Source organism: Panicum hallii, chromosome 9 (assembly GCF_002211085.1).
Source record: "Panicum hallii strain FIL2 chromosome 9, PHallii_v3.1, whole genome shotgun sequence".
Lineage (NCBI taxonomy): Eukaryota > Viridiplantae > Streptophyta > Magnoliopsida > Poales > Poaceae > Panicum > Panicum hallii.
In genome coordinates, this window is record NC_038050.1 from 57,733,214 (window position 1) to 57,754,023 (window position 20,810).

General features: G+C 47.9%; 2 protein-coding genes and 1 long non-coding RNA gene across 7 annotated transcripts; 1 reads left to right on the forward strand and 2 right to left on the reverse strand.

Annotated features, from left to right (window-relative positions):
* Positions 1-4,143: 4,143 nt before the first annotated feature.
* LOC112876740 (protein DETOXIFICATION 49-like) lies at positions 4,144-6,633 on the reverse strand. The gene has a single exon (XM_025940912.1). The coding sequence runs from the start codon at positions 6,223-6,225 to the stop codon at positions 4,531-4,533; it is 1,695 nt and encodes a 564-aa protein (XP_025796697.1). The 5' UTR covers positions 6,226-6,633; the 3' UTR covers positions 4,144-4,530.
* Positions 6,634-8,449: 1,816 nt separating this feature from the next.
* On the reverse strand, positions 8,450-13,877 carry LOC112877336 (2-oxoglutarate-Fe(II) type oxidoreductase hxnY-like). 5 transcript variants are annotated; one of them, XM_025941631.1, is made up of 12 exons: positions 13,697-13,877; positions 13,388-13,580; positions 12,574-12,654; positions 12,382-12,433; positions 12,130-12,272; positions 11,256-11,356; positions 10,693-10,751; positions 10,446-10,502; positions 10,031-10,076; positions 9,861-9,940; positions 9,673-9,780; positions 8,450-9,583 (listed from the first exon to the last, which is right to left on the reverse strand). In XM_025941631.1, the coding sequence occupies exons 1-11, from the start codon at positions 13,772-13,774 to the stop codon at positions 9,720-9,722; spliced, it is 951 nt and encodes a 316-aa protein (XP_025797416.1). In that variant the 5' UTR covers positions 13,775-13,877; the 3' UTR covers positions 8,450-9,583; positions 9,673-9,719. The 5 variants fall into 5 exon arrangements, with proteins under 5 accessions (XP_025797416.1, XP_025797415.1, XP_025797414.1 ...); XM_025941630.1 differs by having other exon boundaries at positions 8,450-9,592; XM_025941629.1 differs by having other exon boundaries at positions 9,562-9,780.
* Positions 13,878-16,458: 2,581 nt separating this feature from the next.
* On the forward strand, positions 16,459-17,015 carry LOC112876603. The gene is made up of 2 exons (XR_003225342.1): positions 16,459-16,666; positions 16,766-17,015. It is a non-coding gene; the product is annotated as an uncharacterized LOC112876603 (long non-coding RNA).
* Positions 17,016-20,810: the final 3,795 nt, after the last annotated feature.

The window sequence follows — 20,810 nt, forward strand, 5'->3', positions numbered from 1 at the left end:
CAATTTGCAAACCAATAATGGCGAAGATCTGTGTTTAATAGTGGCCCGTGTTGTTCCTTCCGATCCATATATATAGCTCTGTAGATAAGAGTATCACGGATGAACATGCACGTTCAGTAGCGACATGAGTTGCTACTATTTAAAAGATTATTTCTCGAATTGCAAACGAAGATTCTAAAGGTTGCTAAGATCCAATATATGCAAGTTAAAAAGTTTTAACGTGTCTATTATTGCATAGAAACATGTTTTTTACATGTGTGCGGCAGCGCGGCAAATATTACACTGCATACAAACTTGTGTAAATAAATTGCAAAATGCCATGACATACTGAACATCAGGAAAAAAAACAGGCGGGAAAACAAAAAAAAAGTCTGGTTTACACCCTCGAAGTATCATAAAAGTCTAATTTTCAACCTTCAACTATAAAATCGAATAACATAGGCTATCCAACTATCAAAACCGGTCAAATTTGGCCCTTTAGGTGGTTTCGAAGATGGTTTTCTATTTTATGAAAATTAAAAATATTTAATTTGAAACTAAAAAAATTTATAAGTAATTTATTTTAAATTATAAAATTATGAAATGTTATCAAAAGTTTTCTAAAAATATAACCTATCTATTGGCACTATATTTCAGTTATTCGGATCCAATTTTTTTATATTCATAGTATTTGGTTTCTTGAAGTTATGCCTATTATTTTTTATTAAATAAGATTCAAATAGAATAATAATAGATAAGTTATATTTTTAGAAAAATTTTGGTACTAGTTTCATATTTTTCTGATTTAAAATAAATTAGTTTTGATTTTTTAGATATAATTAGAATTTTTTTATTTTTTTAGAAAATACAAAACCACATTCGAAACCACCGTAAGGGCCAGATTTTGACAGTTGGATGGCCTCTCCATCCGGTTTTGTAGTTGAAGGTTGAAAATTAGATTTTTATAATAGTTCGAGGATTTAAACCAAAGTAGTTCAAACTTGTTAGTGAATCTACGTGTGGTGTGAATTTGCAACGCACACAGCCCTCATCTCTGATCGATCTTATGCCTCTAGCTTTAGCTCTCTCATGGTCAAACAGCCATCGCAGGCGGGGGTCAGCGAGTCCTAATTGGTTGCAAACATGAAAAAACCATCGCCAAGGACTTGCACATTATTATATTGGCCGTGATTAGCTGTTCATCCTGCAAATGAGAAAGCGTACGTGTCATGTCAGCGTGCCGGCCTGCAACCTTGCAGATAGGCAGTTCCCAGCTTGGCTTCCCATCCGACTGTAAACAACGCATCATGGGATTCATATCTTCCAAATAGTCAACCGATTAAAAATAGAACTTCTCCATCTACTACTCTACCATGCATTATGCATCAAAATGTCAACGGACTTACCAGATAAGCGTAAGCAGAAACCGTTTCGAAGCTTCTGATCCACCTGCATCAAGCATTTTCTAGTACACCTGCATTTGCTCGTTGCACTTCAGAAGGGCCAAGATGAACGGACGATCACTCTGAATTGTTTAGGCAAGGAGAGTGCTGTACTTTGGAATTGTGTACGGTAAGTTATATTAGGTCATCGTTCCCTGCCACTCCCCTTGCATGCAGTACCGATCTGCAGTAGTTTCTTTTATCCTTATGGGGTCGTTGAGCTGATGGAAATCGATGCAAAGGTCTGATCGAGCCACTTCAGGAGACCAATGGAACTGAAGCATCGATCACATTCATTCTGAAGATCCACCGATTTGCCGCGCGCGTACGCAGTTTGCCTCTTAGCAGGACTTGTAAGGTCATTCTGCTCCTTTAGGGCACCACAAAGCCGTGCGCGCCAGCTTGATCATATCTGCACTCCTTTTTTAGCTACAGCTTAATGTACTTTTCAAGTTCGTATGGCCGGCGACCATGATCCATAAACCCATTTGAAAAGTACAGAAGCATGGATCAGCAGTTTACGTATGTAGACGGTGTTCAGAAAATCGAAGGAAAACGAAGGCATGGAAGTTTTCGCACAACAGAATCCCTCTCCTTACGTAGGAGATTACACTAGCAAGATTCCCTTTCAAACCCCAGAATATGCAGCTATAAGTAGACGATCCGGATTAGTCCTCATTATTGTATGCCCATGTCCATGATTGGATTCCGAGGTGTGTATACAAAAAAAATGCACCAATCGCGGGTTGATCTCTGGTCTTACGCTCTGATAGAGTTGACAGCAGGATAGAGAGGAACAATCATTACAAACACAAGCCCAGTTGTATCATAGTATGTGTGTGGAGCAAATAGAAAGTAAGAACGGCTGAGCAATCGTATTTTACCCGTGTGCAGCCTGGCCCTGAAAATGATGCCCCGTGCGCGAGCACTCTCCAAATGTCGACCTGCGATCGCGTTTCAGGTAACGGCTAGCCACAATGCCGATGCATGTACACACACGGATCAGAGAAACACAGGAATGGCGAGAAATTTAACCTAGAATACAAGATCTTGCGTTGAACTACGGGCGCGAGATCGTTGTCGTCATCGATGAGGTCGACACCGTAGGCCGGTGTGCACGCGAGAACATGTCAGCGAGCGAGCGAGCAGCCGGCGCTGCGAGGAATGGCAAGGTGGTGGTGCGGAGATGGCATAACGTTAAAAACCTAGCCACCAGTAGCAAAATAAGCTAGTAGTATACTCCGTAGCTAGTAGTAGTAGCAGCGCGCGCGGTAGGTTTGGCGTGCGGCGCCCGGTCAGCGCTTCACCAAGGCGGAGGAGGAACTGATCAAGGATGCGTGCACGGTCATGGCGAACTCGATCTACTTGCGCCACCGCCGCCGGCTCTGTTCTCACGTGCGCCTGCGGCCCGGCCGTGTGTAGTGCAGTGGGTGTGTGCCGGCGGCCGGGGCGGCAGCCCGCTGCGTCCACCGCCGACATCGCGCGCGACAGCGACCCGCACGTTCGCGCGCGGTGCGTCACCCAGGGCCCGTCAAAACACCGGCCGTCGCGCGTAAGCGCGGACGTACGTGCGTGGTCGCGTGGTTGATGGTCGAGTTAGGTTAGGGTGCCCCTATTTTTAACCGTGCTGTAGGGTAGGGAAGAACGAGTCGTACCAACCCAATCCACTGGAATGCTGTTTGGTTCTGAATTAAGAACGGCGGCGTACGGAAGGTTCTGTAAAATTGTTGAAGTGGCTATTAGCTTCACAAAAATGTTGGCCCAAGTGATTTCCGTGTGCATGGCAGAGTTCGCTGGTGTATACGGAGTACTAGCTCCCTCCAGTAGAAAATACACGACGACCTCTAATTTTCATGGTCGGGTGCTACTTTAACTACAGTATTATTTATTAGCTTATATTTAATGAAGAGTTAATGCCATAAAACTGCATAGCTTAGCTGCTAACTTCACTGTGGTGGAACCTGCCCACCCGGGTTCGAGTCCCCGACTTGGGACGGGTGCTTGTATTTTTCTGAATTTATTCCAAAATTTAACCTGCGCTATTTTATTTTAGTGGTAGACGACCCGCCCGTCGACAGCAAGGGGTCTGTGGTGACTTTATTAATTTTAAGAATCAGCCGGCTCAGTATTCTGAGGTGCTCATAGAGATAGGGTTGTGTGCACGTGTATGTGAGCGTCTGTGCTGTGTTTTTTAAAAAAAATCATAAAATTGCAGCCATTTGTGCCTTACTAACTATCAAGGGACTACAATTTCTGAGATTTATATTTCATAAATGTGCAACAACTCCAGGCATCTATTCCATAGACCTATAATATTTTTATTTTGCATATGCATCCCCATGTCAGTCACGCAAGTAATGTATGGATCCACATGGCGATTCGTGTGGTGGACAATTGTCGGGTCCACGTGGAACATTGTACTTTTATGAAAGTAGAGCAAAGTAGAGGCCCGCTGAAAAAAAAGTTTTATGAAAGTAGAGCAAAGTAGTTGTACTGTTTTTCGAGTTATTTGATAGTTAGACTTGAATAGTTGTATTTTTTGTGAAATTCATTCTTCAGAAACTCTAACAAACTTTATGATTATGAAAACATGTTGAAGCGTACATTTTCTGTATTTTCAAACTATAACATTAGAAATTATCTATGTTGTCAAAAACTCAAATATTTATAATTTGGAAGGAGTAAACAGCTGATCTGTTACGGCAGAGGATTCTTTAAAAAATGAAGCAAAAAATTGGTTGCATCCTCTCTGTATACTGTGTACAAGCATCCATCATACAACGGGAAAAACAAAAAAAAAGGTACAAAAATATGTTGGCATCCAGGCCACCTAGATATTACCAGCGGTCACTTAAAGACCTAGTATAGCCACGTAATTACAGAAAACACCTAGCTTTTTTCACCTCAAAGTCTCAGGTGTTTTTCCGCAATAACGTGGTACACGTACTTTTCCTCAAGCAGACACCACCAACCCATACGAACTCACCACAAAAAAATGTTTGGACTGCAAAAAATCTTGTTTCACTTCACACCTACTATATACCATGCCTACCAGCTAGTTACCGTGATTCATACGTAGACGGCCGTCGCTGTCGAGGCCTAGTGCCGGTCAGACCTGCACAGTGATGAGCAAGCTGGAGTCCTCGTCGCCATGGGGCGCCGCAACCTTGACACGCGGCGCCGTGTCTTTCCCACCGTCGTCTCCGTTCACATCGGCGCGCTCGCCGCCGCCGTCGCCGCCGAGGGGCGCGGCGACTCCGGCGAGCACCTGCGCGAGCTCGGCCTGCTTGGCCCAGTCCGTGCGGGAGATGACCACAAGCATCACGGCGACGCAGGCGGCCTGCGCGGCGAGGAGGCCGAGCCAGAGGCCCCTGAAGCCCTGCCCCGCCCAGAACGCCAGCGCCACGGCCACGGGCGTGCCGACGCCGTAGAACGCGCCGAGGTTGATGCGCGCGCCGTCCTTGGGGCGCGCGCTCCCGCGGAGCACCCCGCAGCCGGTGGTCTGCGGGCAGTTGCCGAGCTCGCACAGCCCGAGGATGGGCAGAACCGACGCCGTGAGCGCCAGGATGGACGCGTCCGACGTGAACATGCGCGCCCACACGCCGCGCACGGACACGGCGAACAGGAAGGAGGCGAGGCCCTGGAGCGCGCTCAGCGCGAGCCCCGCGCGGGCCGCGGCGCGCGCGGCGCCCGGCCGGTTCGCGCCGAGCTCGTTGCTGACGCGCGTCGACACGCCGAAGCTGAGCGACGACGGGAAGATGTAGAGCAGGGACGTGGTCTGGATGAGCACCCCCATGGACGCCACGGTGGCCTTAGGGTTGGCCAGGAGGCCGCAGAGGAGAATCATGATCTCGTACCACCACCACTCGAGGCAGACACTGGCGCAGCTCTCGACGGCGAGCCGGGCCAGCCGCATCCACCCGGTAACGTCCTTGAACAGCTTCTCGGAAAGAGTAAAGCCGCCGGTGGCGCGGTGGACGCCGGAGAAGTAGATGTAGGCGAGGAGGAGGAGGACGAGGTTGAGGTTGGCCAGGGCGGAGGCGAGGGCGACGCCTTCGACGCCGAAACCGAGGACCGAGACGAGGATGTAGTTGACGGGGAGGTGCATGGCGACGGCGAGCACGGCGCAGGCGGTGAGCGGGAAGTTGATGGACTGGGTCCGGAGGTAGATGCGGAGAGGGTGGAGGAACGACTGGAAGAGGAGGTCCGGGAGGCAGAGCAGAATGTAGCGCTGCGCCGCGGCGGCGATCGCCGCGTCCTGGCCGCAGAGCAGGAGCAGCGGTTCCATGTGCGCCCAGAGGAAGGCGACGGGCACGGACACCGCGAGGAGGAGAAGCACCATCCGCTGCATGGTGGCGCCGACGAGGGGGAGGTTCCTGGCGCCCACGGCCTGCCCGCACACCGGCTCCATCCCCGTGGCGAGGCCGGAGAGGACCGAGTAGCCCGTGATGTTGGCGAAGCCGATGGCGAGGGATCCGCCGGCGAGGGCGAGCTCGCCGAGCCGGCCGAGGAAGAGCATCGATATCATCGGCCGGACGTAGAGTATGAGGCCCGTCATGATCATCGGCAATGACAGCCGCAGGATCGACGCGGCCTCGCTCGCCGCGCCGCCCCTGGTCAACGACGGCCTGTCGGCCAGGACCGGCGGCGGCTCCTTCCAGGTTGCCACGGTCGCCGCGTCGTTCACAACGACGACAGCGACGTCCGGAGAGACGACGACCGCACCAACCCGACGGCCATCCCCCCCGCCCTTGGCATTGCACAGGCACGGCGGCAGCAGCTGGCCGACGAGCCCCTCGCACATGGCGGCTGGAAGCTTCTGCGGCTGCACGTGTGCGTGCGCGCGCGGAGCTTTTGGAGGGAAAACAGGGGGAGGTTCAAACGCTGGCAAGAGGCTAAATTATAGGCGGAAATGGATATGATCTCTCGATGCAAAAGAGAGAGGGGAGGATTAACAAAGGATCCGGGGCTGGGATTAGTTTTAGACGGGAGCGCTCGTCGTCTAGCCGCGAAGTGGCTGCCTCCAGGCTCGCAGCCGATCTCGGCCGGCCGCGGATCACCCACGTACGACGACGCGCGCGCACGGGGCGTTGTTGGATCGCGCGGCGCGTAGCAGCTCGAGGACGTGGCTTCGGGAAGCTACGCGCGGCGGCTCAGTTGGATCAGAGCGAGAGGGAGAGAGGGTCAGAGGGTGAAGAAGGCCTGAAGCCGGAAGGGGATGAGGAGAAGGGGAGCAGGGTGGGAAGGGGTATTTATACAGGGATTGCAGGCCATGCACGGCTACCATATCATTATGGATTAGATTTATGAAAGCCTAGGCTGATTAGGATTATACATATTTCTATAACAAAGGATAGTACTTTTAGAATTCGCTGTCGGGCTTATGAAGACAGGAAAAGAAGAGGGGGGCGGGGGTGCAGAATGGCTAATGGGAATGGAGTCAATGCTTGTTTTCTTATTTCAATGTGTGCTCCACCGATTCTTTCTCGTCCTTTCGCTTTATGAAATTGCGCATGAAAGATATTAGCTGAAAAGTTCAACTTGTTTTGAGGCTTTAATACTCTGCTAATTTGTTGTTTGACTTTGGGCGCGTAGAATTATACAGCACTGGTGTTTTGAGTTTCGCTTTTTATTTTCCCCTCTGCGTCGTCACACTTTAATGCGATAACATTGAATATCTGCATTATAGGACAAGACACGAGAAAAGAATAAATTGCACTCTTGCTGACCTTCTTGAAGAATTCATTTTCCCTTTTAGCAAATAAATTCAATGCGGGACAAGTGGTTTTAATGGCGAGAGGTTTTGAAACGAAGAGGATGGTAGAAGGAAAAAAATGAGATGAAACGATAATCCGAGTGCCCAAGTCTTGGAAACAAGAGTATTTAATCTTGATGGTTACTAGAAAATAAATGAAAACTAATTAAAATAAATTACTAAAGTTGACTGTAAATCATGAAATTCGCAGGCATGCTGTGTATTTCAAAATAATACAAAAAAAGTAAGTGCTCATTTTTTTTTTGAAACACAATACAGACAAGGACATTGGTATACACGTTGTTAACTCACCTCTATGAGAGTTTGGGTTTTTAACCGAATTACTTGGTGAGAGGAATATTAGTTTTACATTCTTCTTCATTTATACGTGTTTTATCTACCTATACCATCATCATGTTATCTACCATGTTACTTATGTGGATGCAAGGCAGTAGTTCTTATTTAACAAGCACAAAATGTCATGAGAAGTTAAGCAATCATTCACTAATGCTTGTGCAAGTATTGCAAACCATTTAACTTTAAACGTCCTGGTTTGCTATATATATATATACCTTCATACAATTTCCTAATTAAAATGGCTAGAATTGTGTTCTTTGTTTTTGCTAGGTTTTCCTTTTTAATGACTTGGCTTAGTAGAACGATGGTCAACTAATATTTTGCATTGAAGATTAACAACCTTCTGACATTCGAGCTGTCAACAGCCATCTTAGCCAACATGTTGTACGATGAAGTTATGAGTACTGTTTTGAAACATTAAATCTTGTACAGAGGAAACTAAGTTTAGATATGCAGGTATGTCAATGACAAAGTTACTTCGTCAGAAAACAATTAAAAGGTCTGCCAAAATGTCAACTATTTCTCTGAGCACAAGGAAAATAAATCAGCTAAACTTATTCTGTTGCACAGCTTAATATAGTAATCATACGTGCCATACATATCTTGGACCAAAGGGGGGGCAATTACGGAGAATAAGGGTTACGTCAGATTAATAGTTGAAGGCTGTCAAACTTTAATTTATTATCCTTGCAATGTTTGTTGAGCAAATCCAATCAAAATTGTGAGAGATACAAAACGGCAAAACCTTCTTTTTAGAAAAAAGGAATAGTTCCGGTCTCTGCGACACAAAATGGCAAAACCTTGACAATCCATTAATTTCAACGCATCAGATATGCACGCTGATTTAGTCGTTCTACGGAATTCTGTCCACGTTTTTCTCTGACACAAAAGGATTAAGGTTCAATGCTAAGTGTAATTGTTGGGCAACCGCAGACAGAGTGATCCCATGCCTTTGTACCTGCATCTATCACAACATTGTTGCTAGAAACTCTTCAGAAACTAGAAGTTCACGAGTAGTTCTCTGATGACAATGTGTCTGATAGGTCACAGCAGCTGTTTTTACTGTTCTCTCTAGACGATTACCAACCAAGAAGAAGAGAACTCCTCGACACCTGGCATTGACATGCGCGTTGGGCTGCGACTGGTGTGGCTCTCCGATTTGTTCCGTCAAGCTGACCATTGGATTGGTCGTCAGTCCTGGGGCTCCTGGCCATGGTCGAGCAGAGCTTTCACCTGGTGGCTGATCAGTTTCAACCATCACCTGGTTGCTAATCAACTGGCACGACTCACGCAACCCTTTTTGACCGTTCATCTCGACTCCCAAGTCATGCTTCCCGCCAGCAAGCTGGCCGCCCAGTTCCCCAACGGATCTCACTGTTTCAGACTGAGTCGCATGTGGTGTGCGTAACAAAAGCCTACTCGAGACTCGAGCAAGTCTTTCAGGTAGACACATGGATTGAGTTAGAGCAGCGCACACTTTGTTGTAGCCTTGTAGAGTAATGGAGTGTGTCTCACTGATGGCCTGATGCCTACTGCTCGAGCATGCCGACCTGCTTCTAATCTTCTAGATGGCAGGTTGGTCGTGTTCAACAGGTATGAAACTGTGAACCGATCGAGATGCCTGGCCATCTCGCCCGTCAAAGAAAGGGATTGATGGTAATGGAATCGGTTGCCTCCTAGGAAGCAAGCTAGAAGAGGTTTTACTAGTCCATCAGCTGGATGCTGTCACAGAGATTACAGCAGCCAGCAGGTGACTTGGCTTCAGAGGAAGTGCTTGGCAACACTGTCACAGGTCGAGCATCGAACACCTGCTAGACAGGGAGAAAAACTGCTCTGGAAACGTGTGATTCTGACACCCGCTTGTTACCTGATTGCACCGCGTGAAATGCATGGACGCAACGCGATGCCAGTCGGCAGTCGCCGACGACGACGGTTACTTGCTGACGATGCATGACCGGTGGCTGATGGCGGCAGCAAATCCAGAAAGTGCAGTCGTCCCGGTGCAAGACCGATACATGGGGAGGGAGATTCAGTTCACACGCTTAGCTCTCTGCGTGTTCTTGAAAGCTAATTAATTTTAGATCCGGGATCAAACGAGAATATGGCAACAAGCGGTTATAAAGGTGCATAGCTTTACACATGTAATGATGGATGATTATTTGTGTGTGGAATGTAACGATGGATGATTATTTGTATGTGGAATTTATCCGCCCGTTTATATATTCACCACTCCTGATAGGTGGAAACCTGAAGAGGTGTAAAGATTTAGAAGGCATGAGAAGCAACTGCAAATAAAACTAGCCAAATGTTAAGCTGAGAGATGGGACCTCGGTGGATCTGCCTCACTGCAACAACTTTCGATGCATTGAACCACCGTATCATAGTTTGGGTCAAGAAAGAAAGCTACCTGATACATTAAAAAAAACTGTGTAAAGGGCTATTCCGCTCCTTTAACGGGAGCTGAAATTCTTGAAGTAGGAAATTTGAACGGACTCACCGAATACCGCTCTTTACCAACAGCAACAACACGATGCAGTGTAGATCTACAAGTTACAGGATAACGGATAGCAATCAAAGTTCATATATAAGGGTTTTCTTTTGCAGAGATGAATTGGAATATATAAGTGCACAAGACAAAATAAAACAGAACTGCAAGAGAATCTTCTCGATCATATATATGCAACTACAATGCCAGGAAACATGTTTATGAATTATGATGTTGACAAGACAAAATTAATAACCTTTACTATGACTTAAGAGGAACATTTTATCTTTTATCACATTTGCCTACTCTGAACAAGGAAAAATATGTGTATGCAGTTCGAACTGCTAGTCTGCTGCTATAGTTGATGATATCTATGATCTATGATACTAGCACACAATGAATCAACAAAAGTAATGAAGGATGATACCTGAAAACACAATTTGTCCACCTTTCTAGCAAGTCGCCAATATTAACAATAAAGGCCCTACAAGCAACACAAGGGCCGGTAAGATTGTTCTGTACCTGGAAGGAATTATCTGAAGAATAGTAGTACAACCAAAACAGGTGTCCAGAAGTTAACAGAACAACAAATTATACTCGCTGTAGAGGGCACTGAACTGCCATATTAGAGTTTCTAACTTTCTATTCATGGAATTCATAAAATGAGCATTTACCCATCAATGTGATGAACGTCTTCCCATAGCTGAGGATCCCTACCCTTCTCCCTGCATATCTGTACACTCCTAACAGCGTAAGAAACCATAACATAAATGTTGATGAGGCCACCGTGTCTACTTTATGAAACAAAGAGCCCATGTTCCGCGAACTGAGCAATAGCTCAGTGGTGTGGCTGGTTGTGGTCGTGCCCACCGACCAGGGTTTGAACCCTGGTATTGCACCAAAAAAATCCCCTCGCTGTGCTCGCTGGCCTGTGGCTGTGGTGTGTCGCCGGCCCAGGCTATGGTGCAGTGCGCCGGCCTGGGTAACGGTATACGCCGGCCCAAGTTTGGTTTGGCCCATATGGGCATGGGCTAGGGTTCGGGGGGTTCTCGGCCGGGGTCATACTGCCCCTTCTTAATTGCAATGCCGTGGGGGCGGTTCTTCCCCCACCGGTCGAGTTTTTAAGAGCCCATGTTCCATTTGGGTGGTGGTAGACTTGTAGTACACGAGTACTAGGTACAAAATTTGAATAAAACTGAAGGTGATGAGCTAATTTTTTTTGGAATAGATATTATACCTGCAGGCCAGGAGTGCCATCTGTTACTAAAAGGGTTATCGCACCGTAGTCTGAGTGAGCTGATGCACCATAGTTTCCACTATCAGACTCGTTTACTTCACCTGTGTTGAACCAATAAACAGGAAATACTGTGTAAGCACATAACACAAAGTTGCTCGATGGCTCAATAATACAAAAAGAAAAGAAAAACACTCAGGTCACCAGGACTAACAGCGTCTAGAAGCAACTTAAAGACGTCCCATGCTTTTTGTCTGTCTGTTCACCCACTTACCGTATAGTAGAAGAACAGGAAAAAAAACTACCCAACAAAATTATATACCTTACATCAACATTGCTTCAGAGAGTGTACTTCAATAACAAAGACTGCATTCCAGTACACAGCAGTAAGGTAGATACTTTGAACTATCGGAAAGAGAGATGTACGGCTCTGCATAGCCTCTGCTAGAAGATGCTAATACACTAAGTATGAACATGTTCAAATAAATCGAAATTAATTTTTAATAAAATATGGATTTAAGTACATACCAGTTTCTGTACAAATACACGTGAGAGCATGCAAGTATAAATATGCGAATTGACCCTTTTCCCTAAATATTTTGTGGACGCAGTAGTTATGCTCCCCAACTCCAAACCAGGCAAGCAACAAAACATAGGATGGTGTCTCCTTCTTAAGAGTAACATGTGCATCCAAGACAAAAGAACACCTGTATTTCCATTTGTGTAGTTTCTCTATTTTAATTTTTTTTGGGAGCATGGGAAATTCACAAAGAACTGCTGAACCATATGAGAAGAAACACAAAAAAACAAGATTAAGAATGTAGTGCAGCATTTCATAAATATTACACTAAACTTTGATTCTTCCATAATGACATACAACGAAATGGAGTACTGGAACCTGGGTAATGCAGTAACCGAAGAAACGTTGACGGGCAGTCCAATGCACCAATTTTGTGAAAGAATTCAGCATCCAAATCCAAACCCAAAGCAATTAGAGAGAGTATCCTTTTGCCAGTATCCCTAGTAGGGAATAAGCAACAGCATAAATCAATACCATAGACAATTTTATCTTATCAAATATACAAAACGTTTCTTCCAAAGATTTTCTTTATTTGTTTTAAGGACTTACAGAACAGTTGCAATGTACGACTTCATTGTCTCCTTCCAAGATGGAAAGCACTCTACAGATAGCCAGAAAAAGAAGCAAATGTTCAGAGCACATAATAGTCATCTGATAACATGAATTATGTCCATGGATATAAAGCAAGATGGCAGACAGCATACTTATTAGTTGCTAAAAGATGGCAAAGCAGATAAGTACCTTCAGAAGGCCATTGGTTTAGATCATTCTGCAGATCACTGTCCCCAATAGGCCCAATGTAGAAACTCTCCTTGAGGTCTCCTGTAATATCGCAATTCAGAAAGCAATAGTAGATTGAACTATATGTTTTTTAATGAACATACTTTTTAGCAGGAGATCTGTTTTTTCATTAGGTAGGCAGAAGAAAATTACAGGGAGTTTGGCATAGGAGTCAAAAATTCCAAAAATCTCCTATGACAGATTAACCATATCATTACAAGCACCATAAATTTAAGTGATCAAATCTATGCGGATGACACTTCAAACTGCATGCGACAACGACATGCCCCCTGGACATGCCGAATGGTTTCTTCAGTACTTATCCATTCTCTATGGAACTGTCCTCAACCAGTGCATATGGTTCCAAGTTTCATGCACAGCCTAATCAAATAACTGAAGCAAGACAGGTTCCACCAAATGAATATACCTTCATGTTTGTAGCTAGCACCAGGAAAAACGAGCAACGAACGACACATTTCTGAAAGAAACAGGCCTATCATGGTTCTAGTTCAGTTTTAGCTGTCACAGCCAGTGAGCCATTCTATACAACAACAAACTGGCGCTACTGAAACGTCGCAGGTGGGAACAGTAAATCCTCTAAATTTTCTAATCTTAAGGAAGAGCACTACTAGCTCCATCGGTGAGGCGCTCCGGCACCAACTGACCAAGTGGCGTTATTAAAGCACCTGCCATGTGCTAAGCAACAGCAGTCACTCAGACCAAAACTCCCACACCAAGCGCAGAGGAGGAGCCGACGAGGACAGAGATACCCAACCTACGAACTCGGAAGAGGCGTCGAGCTTCTCGGCGTAGGGCGGCGTGTACCCCCGGTGGTTGCGCCTCTGCAGCTTCATCTTCTCCTCCATGGGCAGGTCGAAGAAGCCCTTGCTCTCCGCGAACACCGCCTCGATCAGGGCGCCGTCCACGCCGTGGTTGGTGACGTAGAAGAACCCGTGCTCCACGCACGCCTGCACGAAACCAAATCGCTCGTGAGAGGCGCGCGCGCGCTCAGTCGCTGCTGCGCCCGCGAAGCAGAGAGGCTTCGCGGGAAGTTTGAGGGCACGGAGGGATCGGGCGAGGTCACCTGGCGGACGGAGGCGGCGGCGGCGCGGAGGTCCTGGGACGCGAGGTCCACCACGGGGAGGTCCACGCCCCCCGCCATCGCTGATCTCCGACGTCTCCCCCGGCTGAGCTGCAGCCTGCAGCGGAAACGGAAGCGCTGCTGATTTGCTGCTGTGGCGTGGCGTGCCTTGGACGGCGCTGCGCCTCCTGCTGCTTCTTCATTGGGCGGGCTCCATCTATGGGTCGGCATGGGCTGGAATCAGAACTGGGCTTGGGCTGAAACATGACAGCAATATGTACGTGGCAATAGCCCAGACCAACATGTACATGCCTGCGGCCCATGGTGGTGGCTGCTGTTGTTTTTTTTTCTTGTGATCATGGTTGTGGCTGCTGTTTAGAATCCTGGATCAACCTTTCCATCGAACACAGCACACACCGACTGCATGCGTCAGCTCGACCATCGAGACTTGTCAGTTGTGCTCACTCGAGTGCAGGAAAAAAAACAGTACAGTACTCAAGTCTCAGCAATCAACAGTCACCTAGTTGTTCCGTCAAACACCGAATTCCAGTGCTACCATCTCGTATATCCCGGGGGATGAGGCCACGCTTGTGAGTTCATGGTCCTCCGGACCGGATCGGACCCCACTGCCCCCATGTATGCATCTCGCCGCCGCGCCGCCACCGGAGACCGCCAGCTCGCCGGCACCGATGCCGCCAGACCGCTCACGCACTGTTCCCCTCGCTGGCCGGCGAGACGTGGCTCCGCAGGAGACGTACATCGCTACATGCGAGCAGTAGCACTGTGCTGTCTGTGCACGACCACACCCGGCCGGGTGGCTTCGGCACAAGCATCTACCGACGTGGTAGCGTTCGTCTAGTAGCAAGCACCTGATTGATGGCCCTGACGCCGAAGCGACGAGTAGGCAGTCTGCATTTTTGTTCACGCGGAATACCTTGGGCACTCACGCTGCTTACGGTGGCGGCTTCTTCTTCGGCGCTGCCGCTCCACTCCATGGGTGACTGAAAGTGAGGTGGAGCCGAGCCAAGGAAAGGGAACGGGGCAGGCAGGAAGATCCTCACGCAATCTCCCACCAGAGCGAGCGCGAGCTCGACCCGGGGCCGGAGGGCGTGTCCACATGCCTGCCGCCTGCGGTTTCCACGGCCCCGTGCCTTCCGTGTCCGCCGACGAAAGCCTCGGCGAAAGGGCTCGCGCTGCCGTGCCTCATCCGGAGCAGCGCCACCTGCCATGGCATCCGGTGCGTGCGGTACAGCTCGATCGATCCGCTAACTGAACCGGAGAGCACGACGAAACCGTGATTAGATTCCATTCCATCCGTCAGGCTCTGCGCGTTCCTCACGGGTGAGAACGTTTCAGAAAGAAAGAGATGCATGCTCGGCTAATCTGGGTATGTAGCCTGCCTTGGCAACCACGCGAAGACTCCAGCAATAATAGTGATCGTGCCTCCGAGATCGTATAGTGTGCAGTAGGCAGTTGCAAAAGCACAAAGTGTAGAGTGTGAAAAGAGAAGCTATCATGAATCCACTGATTCATCGAGGTGTATCTGTGCCTCCACCATCCAGCTTCTATCCTTTACTTTCTCTGAGAGGAACTTATTTCTAGTTTATGGTATGGCCATAATTTTTTAAAAATAAAGATATCTAACCTTGTGGCTTTTGCACCTAATTACCTTGTGTGAAAGCGAAACCTTGCAAGCTACTTGGTCATCATCAAACAAAAAAGGACAGTCTGGTCCGACCTGGGGGTGGCTTTGTTGTGAAGGCTACTACTGTACAGTACTCTTTAATTATTCATTAACTATTGCACACTGATCCTTTAAAAAAAAAAGCAAGTGTACACCAAGGCAGGCAGTGCACAAAGAGACGGTAACTCCAGTCCGGACTACCCTTGGTAGCTTTCATGACTCAGCTGGGTGGTTTGTTTTGGCCTGCAAAGAAGAAAATGCAACAGCAACCCTGAATGAGGGAGGATTTTAGGCGCATCGCTCCTACGGTTTCCGGCAAGTGGCCGGAAAATACGGTGGGAGTTTCTACCGCTACTGGACCAGTTGGTAACACTGAATGAACTTTTCAGTAATTTCAGGCCATATATCAATAGGCGTGGAACACCGGCTATCTTAGCTCACAAAGCTACCAGTACTACACAAGATCAGTTTTATGATTGTACAGTTATCAAGATTGGAATTTATTAACCGAGGCGTGTTATGGTGATAAAACTAATCTCTCAAGCTCTCTCTTCTCTTTTCTTATAACTACCCTACTTATATCAGCAAATTTGCTGACATAGCATAACATTTAATGCTTATGAAATATTTTATGAAACTCCATTGAGACAGGCCTAAACCATTGACCCGGACCAGGCCCCACATGCAGGCAGTGAAGTGGGCCCTCCGATAGCACTAACATTGTGCACTGACTCAAAGTCTGCTGATGGCCCTCCACTGAGAGAGCAAAAGAACTAAGGCCTCCACTATATAAAGATCAGGGAGCACCGCCGCGCTGGTAAGGAAGCTACCGAAAGCTAGCTCACCCCAAAGATTTGCAGAGCCATCAGCAGTGAGCGGAGAGGCCGGAGAGAGATGCTGGTGGTGGACTTGGGCGTCTGGTTCATCCCGCTGACGCTCGTCATCGTCCCGTGCCGCCGGATCGTGCTCCTCCTGTCCAGGCTCGAGGAGCTCCGCCGGAGCGTGGCGCGGCGGCCGAGGGCCGCCACGGCGGACATGTGGTCCCGCTTCGCCACTCTCAACTCCATGGCGTTCATGCTGTGACAGTACACAAGCCGCCGCCGCTTCATTCTTAGCCGTCTCCTTGGTTGGGGTCTGTTGAGTGTGCTCTGCCTGTTCTGGTTTGGTTTCTGATCACAATAAGCCCCAGTAGCTATGTACAAGACTTATTTTTGGTTTTAGGACTTGCCGCGACATGTATGTATGGGACGAGATGCAGATGAGGATCTAGAGTGCATCTGATGAAAGAGGTTCCTGGTCCTGATGTGATCTGTATATACTTGCTTCAATTTGAATATGAGGATTTTCTGAACACGCATGCATGCTTGTTAATTGTTATCATCTGGCAGGATTTCCTGCATGACCCTGCCCTGTTACCACCTGATAAGAGTGGAGGCAGAGCTGGATCCTTCAAGGGAAGGGATAAAGTATTGCATCAGCAGTCAGCATGAACAGGACCAAGAAGATAAGGATCAGGTTGGCAAGATTCGGCTGGTTTTGTCAACTAAAGCATCCTGCTCCTTGTTAAGTAGTATATGCGAAGCCGGTCGCTGTAAAACCAGAAGATCAAGCGAACCAATATAATAGTGATCTACTTTGGACGAATGTCTGCCGTGTCCCCCATAAAAGAAAAGATTATCTGGTGCAAGTGCTGTCATCGTGTAGGTGATGAGGTCGACCCACCACAGCACAAATTCCACTGAGCAATGCCTAGTAGACTTATCATTACGAAGAACATGGGATGCAAGACGATGCACGGCTTACCATAGTCTCGGCGGCACGGAGCAGCGCCATCGATCGATGCCACGGCAGCAGGGGCCACGCGTACCGACAGATCATTAGACCAAAGAGGCTTTGGTGGCCGCGTGGCACTGAAGGAGTTGATGCTGACCAGTAGCAACTCGATGTGTTTGCATCAGGAATCAGGAACATGAGCACTTGAGCAGCAACAGGTGCTTGCACGGTCGCTGCGCTACTGAAAGCGGGTAACTGCAGGTTTTTATGAGCGAGTTGCGGACCCCATCGCCGAATCTCGGAGACAATCAAGCCAGGAGGCAAGAGACGGAAGGAAAACACTCGAGAGATGAAATAGCAGGAAGATCTTATTACAGTACTAGTGGTGGCTTTGTCAGGAAAAGTGTTGTCTGAATAGAAATTGCTTTCGTGATCACACTGGATCGAAAAATCAAGCCGACATCCTCTTCAGATACAGCAACATCTGCATCGTTTTTTCAGATAGTTGAAATGTTGGATTTGTAGTACACCACTAACCGAGAAAACAAAAAATTGTAATCAGAAAGAAACATATGATACTCAGAGCATGGAAATTGCATCTGAAATACTATCACTCTCTGAAACTAGCTATGATGCTACCACGGTGCTCGAAGCTTCGCCCATGTCCGTAACACGCCATCATCTAGTACGATTAATCATCACAGGCAAGACCCAATCCGCAGAGCGAGCTGCATGTACATTCGGCAGGGACTCATCTCACCAGCAGCACCTCCAAAGACAGAGAGTCCAGACCGAACCGATGTCGTGGGCCGAGCAAGCTGCGGCGCTTGCGTGTCGTGGCCCGGAACACCACGGACTGATTGAATGGGCTTTGCCTCGCTTATTGTATTTTGTGCGGATTGGGCTAGAAACATATGTGGGCTCATTTGATTGGAAAAATTCCTTTTTATCTCCCTAAACTTTAAGCTTTAAGCTGATAAAAAGCTTAGGAAGGAAATGCGGACTTGCCTAAAATTCAGAGAGGTAAAAAAGACTTTTTCTATTTGATTCGCGGTGCTCAACCATGTCCGGGCTCGACCAGACTACGAGAGGCCCACCGTCTCATCGTCGAAGTAGTCTTCTTGCCCGACCGTCTCGAAAATACGGATATACTTTCCTTACATCACAAGATGAACCTATCAAAATCGGCCATATAAAAGGGACACACTGCTGCCACCCACCATTGCTTCTCTCGTACTCGAAGCATCGAAGCCCTAGGCACCGCTAGCACACAACAATGGATCCTAAGTTATTATGGATTCCTTTTTTTTTACCGGGGTCGATCCCAAAGCTATAATGTCTCAAAACGTAGAGGCTATAGAGAAGCTTTTTTTTTCCTTTATCTCGACTGATGTGATCTTTTAATAGAAAGAAAAATTGAATACCAACTCCAAACAAGCGAAGGGGCAAGCAGAGCAACTAGCGTGAAAGCTGTCCTGCTAACACGCATCCTCTTACTTGCTTGGCTTGCTGAATCAGCATATGGATATGGATAATGATAATAGCGACTTTCTTTTATGATCAATAGGTTTAGGTACTGTTAGATAATTAGGTATTTTTGGGTTCACTTTATTTCAAAAATTACACTTGTAGGCTATTAATAATTTCATGACTATGGTGAGTGAATCAAGACATGCGCATGTGTTCAGAGTTAACACGAATTTAACGATGAAACTAATAAAAAGAGGAGTATCAGATTATATCCCGGGGTGGGTCCGGTGCCAATGGCACCGAATGCCCGGTTACCGGCTGGAGCAGACATGCTCAATTAGCCTGCTTGAAGTAGTCGAATGATTTCGGTGCAGGAAGATGTTTGTAGTGCAGTCCCACGAACCAGTAGTGGTACTTAGTCGACGAAGGTGTACGGGCGGTGGCGACGAGGGACGGAGTTGTGCAGGTGGACGTAGTCGCCTTGCCAGCCGATGAAGGCGTCACGGTTCTGGGCGAGCAGTTGCGTGGAGACGCTCCTAAAAATCTAATTGCCCCGCTGTTCTATGCAGGACCTTCAGCGGACAATGGTTCCGGAGGTTCTACACAGAGATATGCGCGCGGCGTTGGTGATGAGAATGCGGAGAGAAAAGAGATGTGTATGTCTCATGTAGAAGAAGAGGAGAAGGAGCCTGGTTTTATAGATGGCAGGCTAGGAGATGGGAGGACGCACCTGGACGCCATCGAACAGCGTAATGGCAATTAACTCATAGAATCAATCGCCAGAATGAACCATGATTAATCTCTGTAGAGTCAATCTCCATTACTTCATCATAATCAGGCTCAGGCTCGGCACGTCTCGTCTCGTCACGCCCACTGCCACGACCTCGGCACGGTGAGCGCACGCGCGTGGCTCGCCAATATTCTTTTACCGGTTTCACAAGCGGTGTACTCACAGTTCATCATTTAAGTCGGTTGGGATCCTCTTCCACTTTAATTACAGAATTATACAATAACTTGCTTAGCATTTAATAGTGGGCTTTTAATTCTTTAATTGCAAATATTAGGCAAAAAGCCCACATATTCCAACAGGTACTCTCGCTTGCTTCATTCGATTAGGTTCTACGAACTTAGGAACTCCCTCTTTCTAGATGCCAAATTATCCAAAACTACAGGCGTATTTTTGAAGGACCGAAATGGCAACCGGAAGGAGGAATGAATGGAAGCTTTTAATCCGAGAACAAAGTCTCTATGATCCGAGAACAAGACCTATATCCAATTACCACCCCACATCACACCATCAGGATGATACGAGTCAACTGGTTGAAAGCTCATCTTAGAAATGGTTCAAAAAAGCTCGACACAAAGCAGGTTCAAACTCAAAGCAGATTATCAAGCGAAGATATCATCAAATTCAGTTAACCAAGCGCGCGAAGAACTAGTAGAGATTAGCAAGAACAAGCTACAAAACACTAGCTAAGCATGTGACCGGGGAGTAAAGAGCAAGTGCACCAACAAGCAAGATACAGGTGTAAGCAAGAAAACCGAGCTGAAAAGCTGTGAACTAAAAACACAAGCTCAAGTTCATTTAGTCAGCAAGCTAATTAACTACACAAATGATTGACCAGAGCATTCAAGCAAAGATTAATCAATTGTTCTTTATCATCCAAAGCAAGTAGCACTGTTGAATGAAAATGACATCTCACAGGAGCAAACCAAAATTAAGCTGCCGGCCTACACTAATCTGAACCGAGAATAAATGTGCCAAGCACTCAAGCAGCTCACCTGCGAATGATGTTCATGGGCCACCTGCTGCTGTCAGCCTGCTGCTGTGCAGAGCAGCTTCGTCTCCGGGCCGCTTGCCCTTGCCGGCTTGCCTGCACGCCACAGGGCTGCCTGCCCCCGCTGCCGGCCGTTGGTAGGCCTGGTGCGCGCTGGGCTGTGCGCGCCGCGAGCCGGCCTGCTGGCCGTGCCTGGCTGCGAGCTGGGCTGGCACGCGCTCGCTGCTGGGCCGCTGCCCTGAGCGCACGCCTGGCCGCGTGAGCCGCGCGTGCTGGCCTGCCCACGCACGTGCTGCAGGCGCCGGCCTGCTGCCGCTGGCCCTGCGAGCCGCCGCCCGCTGCCTGCCGCGCGCGCCGCGCCTGCGGCGCCTCGACCGCGAATGCCTGGGCTACCGCACCGCGTCCCCTTCCT

Coding starts and splice junctions, on each gene's coding strand:
- LOC112876740 (XM_025940912.1), bottom strand. CDS start 6,225: ATGTGCGAGGGGCTCGTCGGCCAGCTGCTGCCGCCGTGCCTGTGCAAT.
- LOC112877336 (XM_025941631.1), bottom strand. CDS start 13,774: ATGGCGGGGGGCGTGGACCTCCCCGTGGTGGACCTCGCGTCCCAGGAC. Junction 10,503..10,692: donor GACGTTCATCACATTGATGG/GTAAATGCTCAT, acceptor TGTTGCTTGTAG/GGCCTTTATTGTTAATATTG. Junction 10,077..10,445: donor TGGACAAATTGTGTTTTCAG/GTATCATCCTTC, acceptor TGTAACTTGTAG/ATCTACACTGCATCGTGTTG.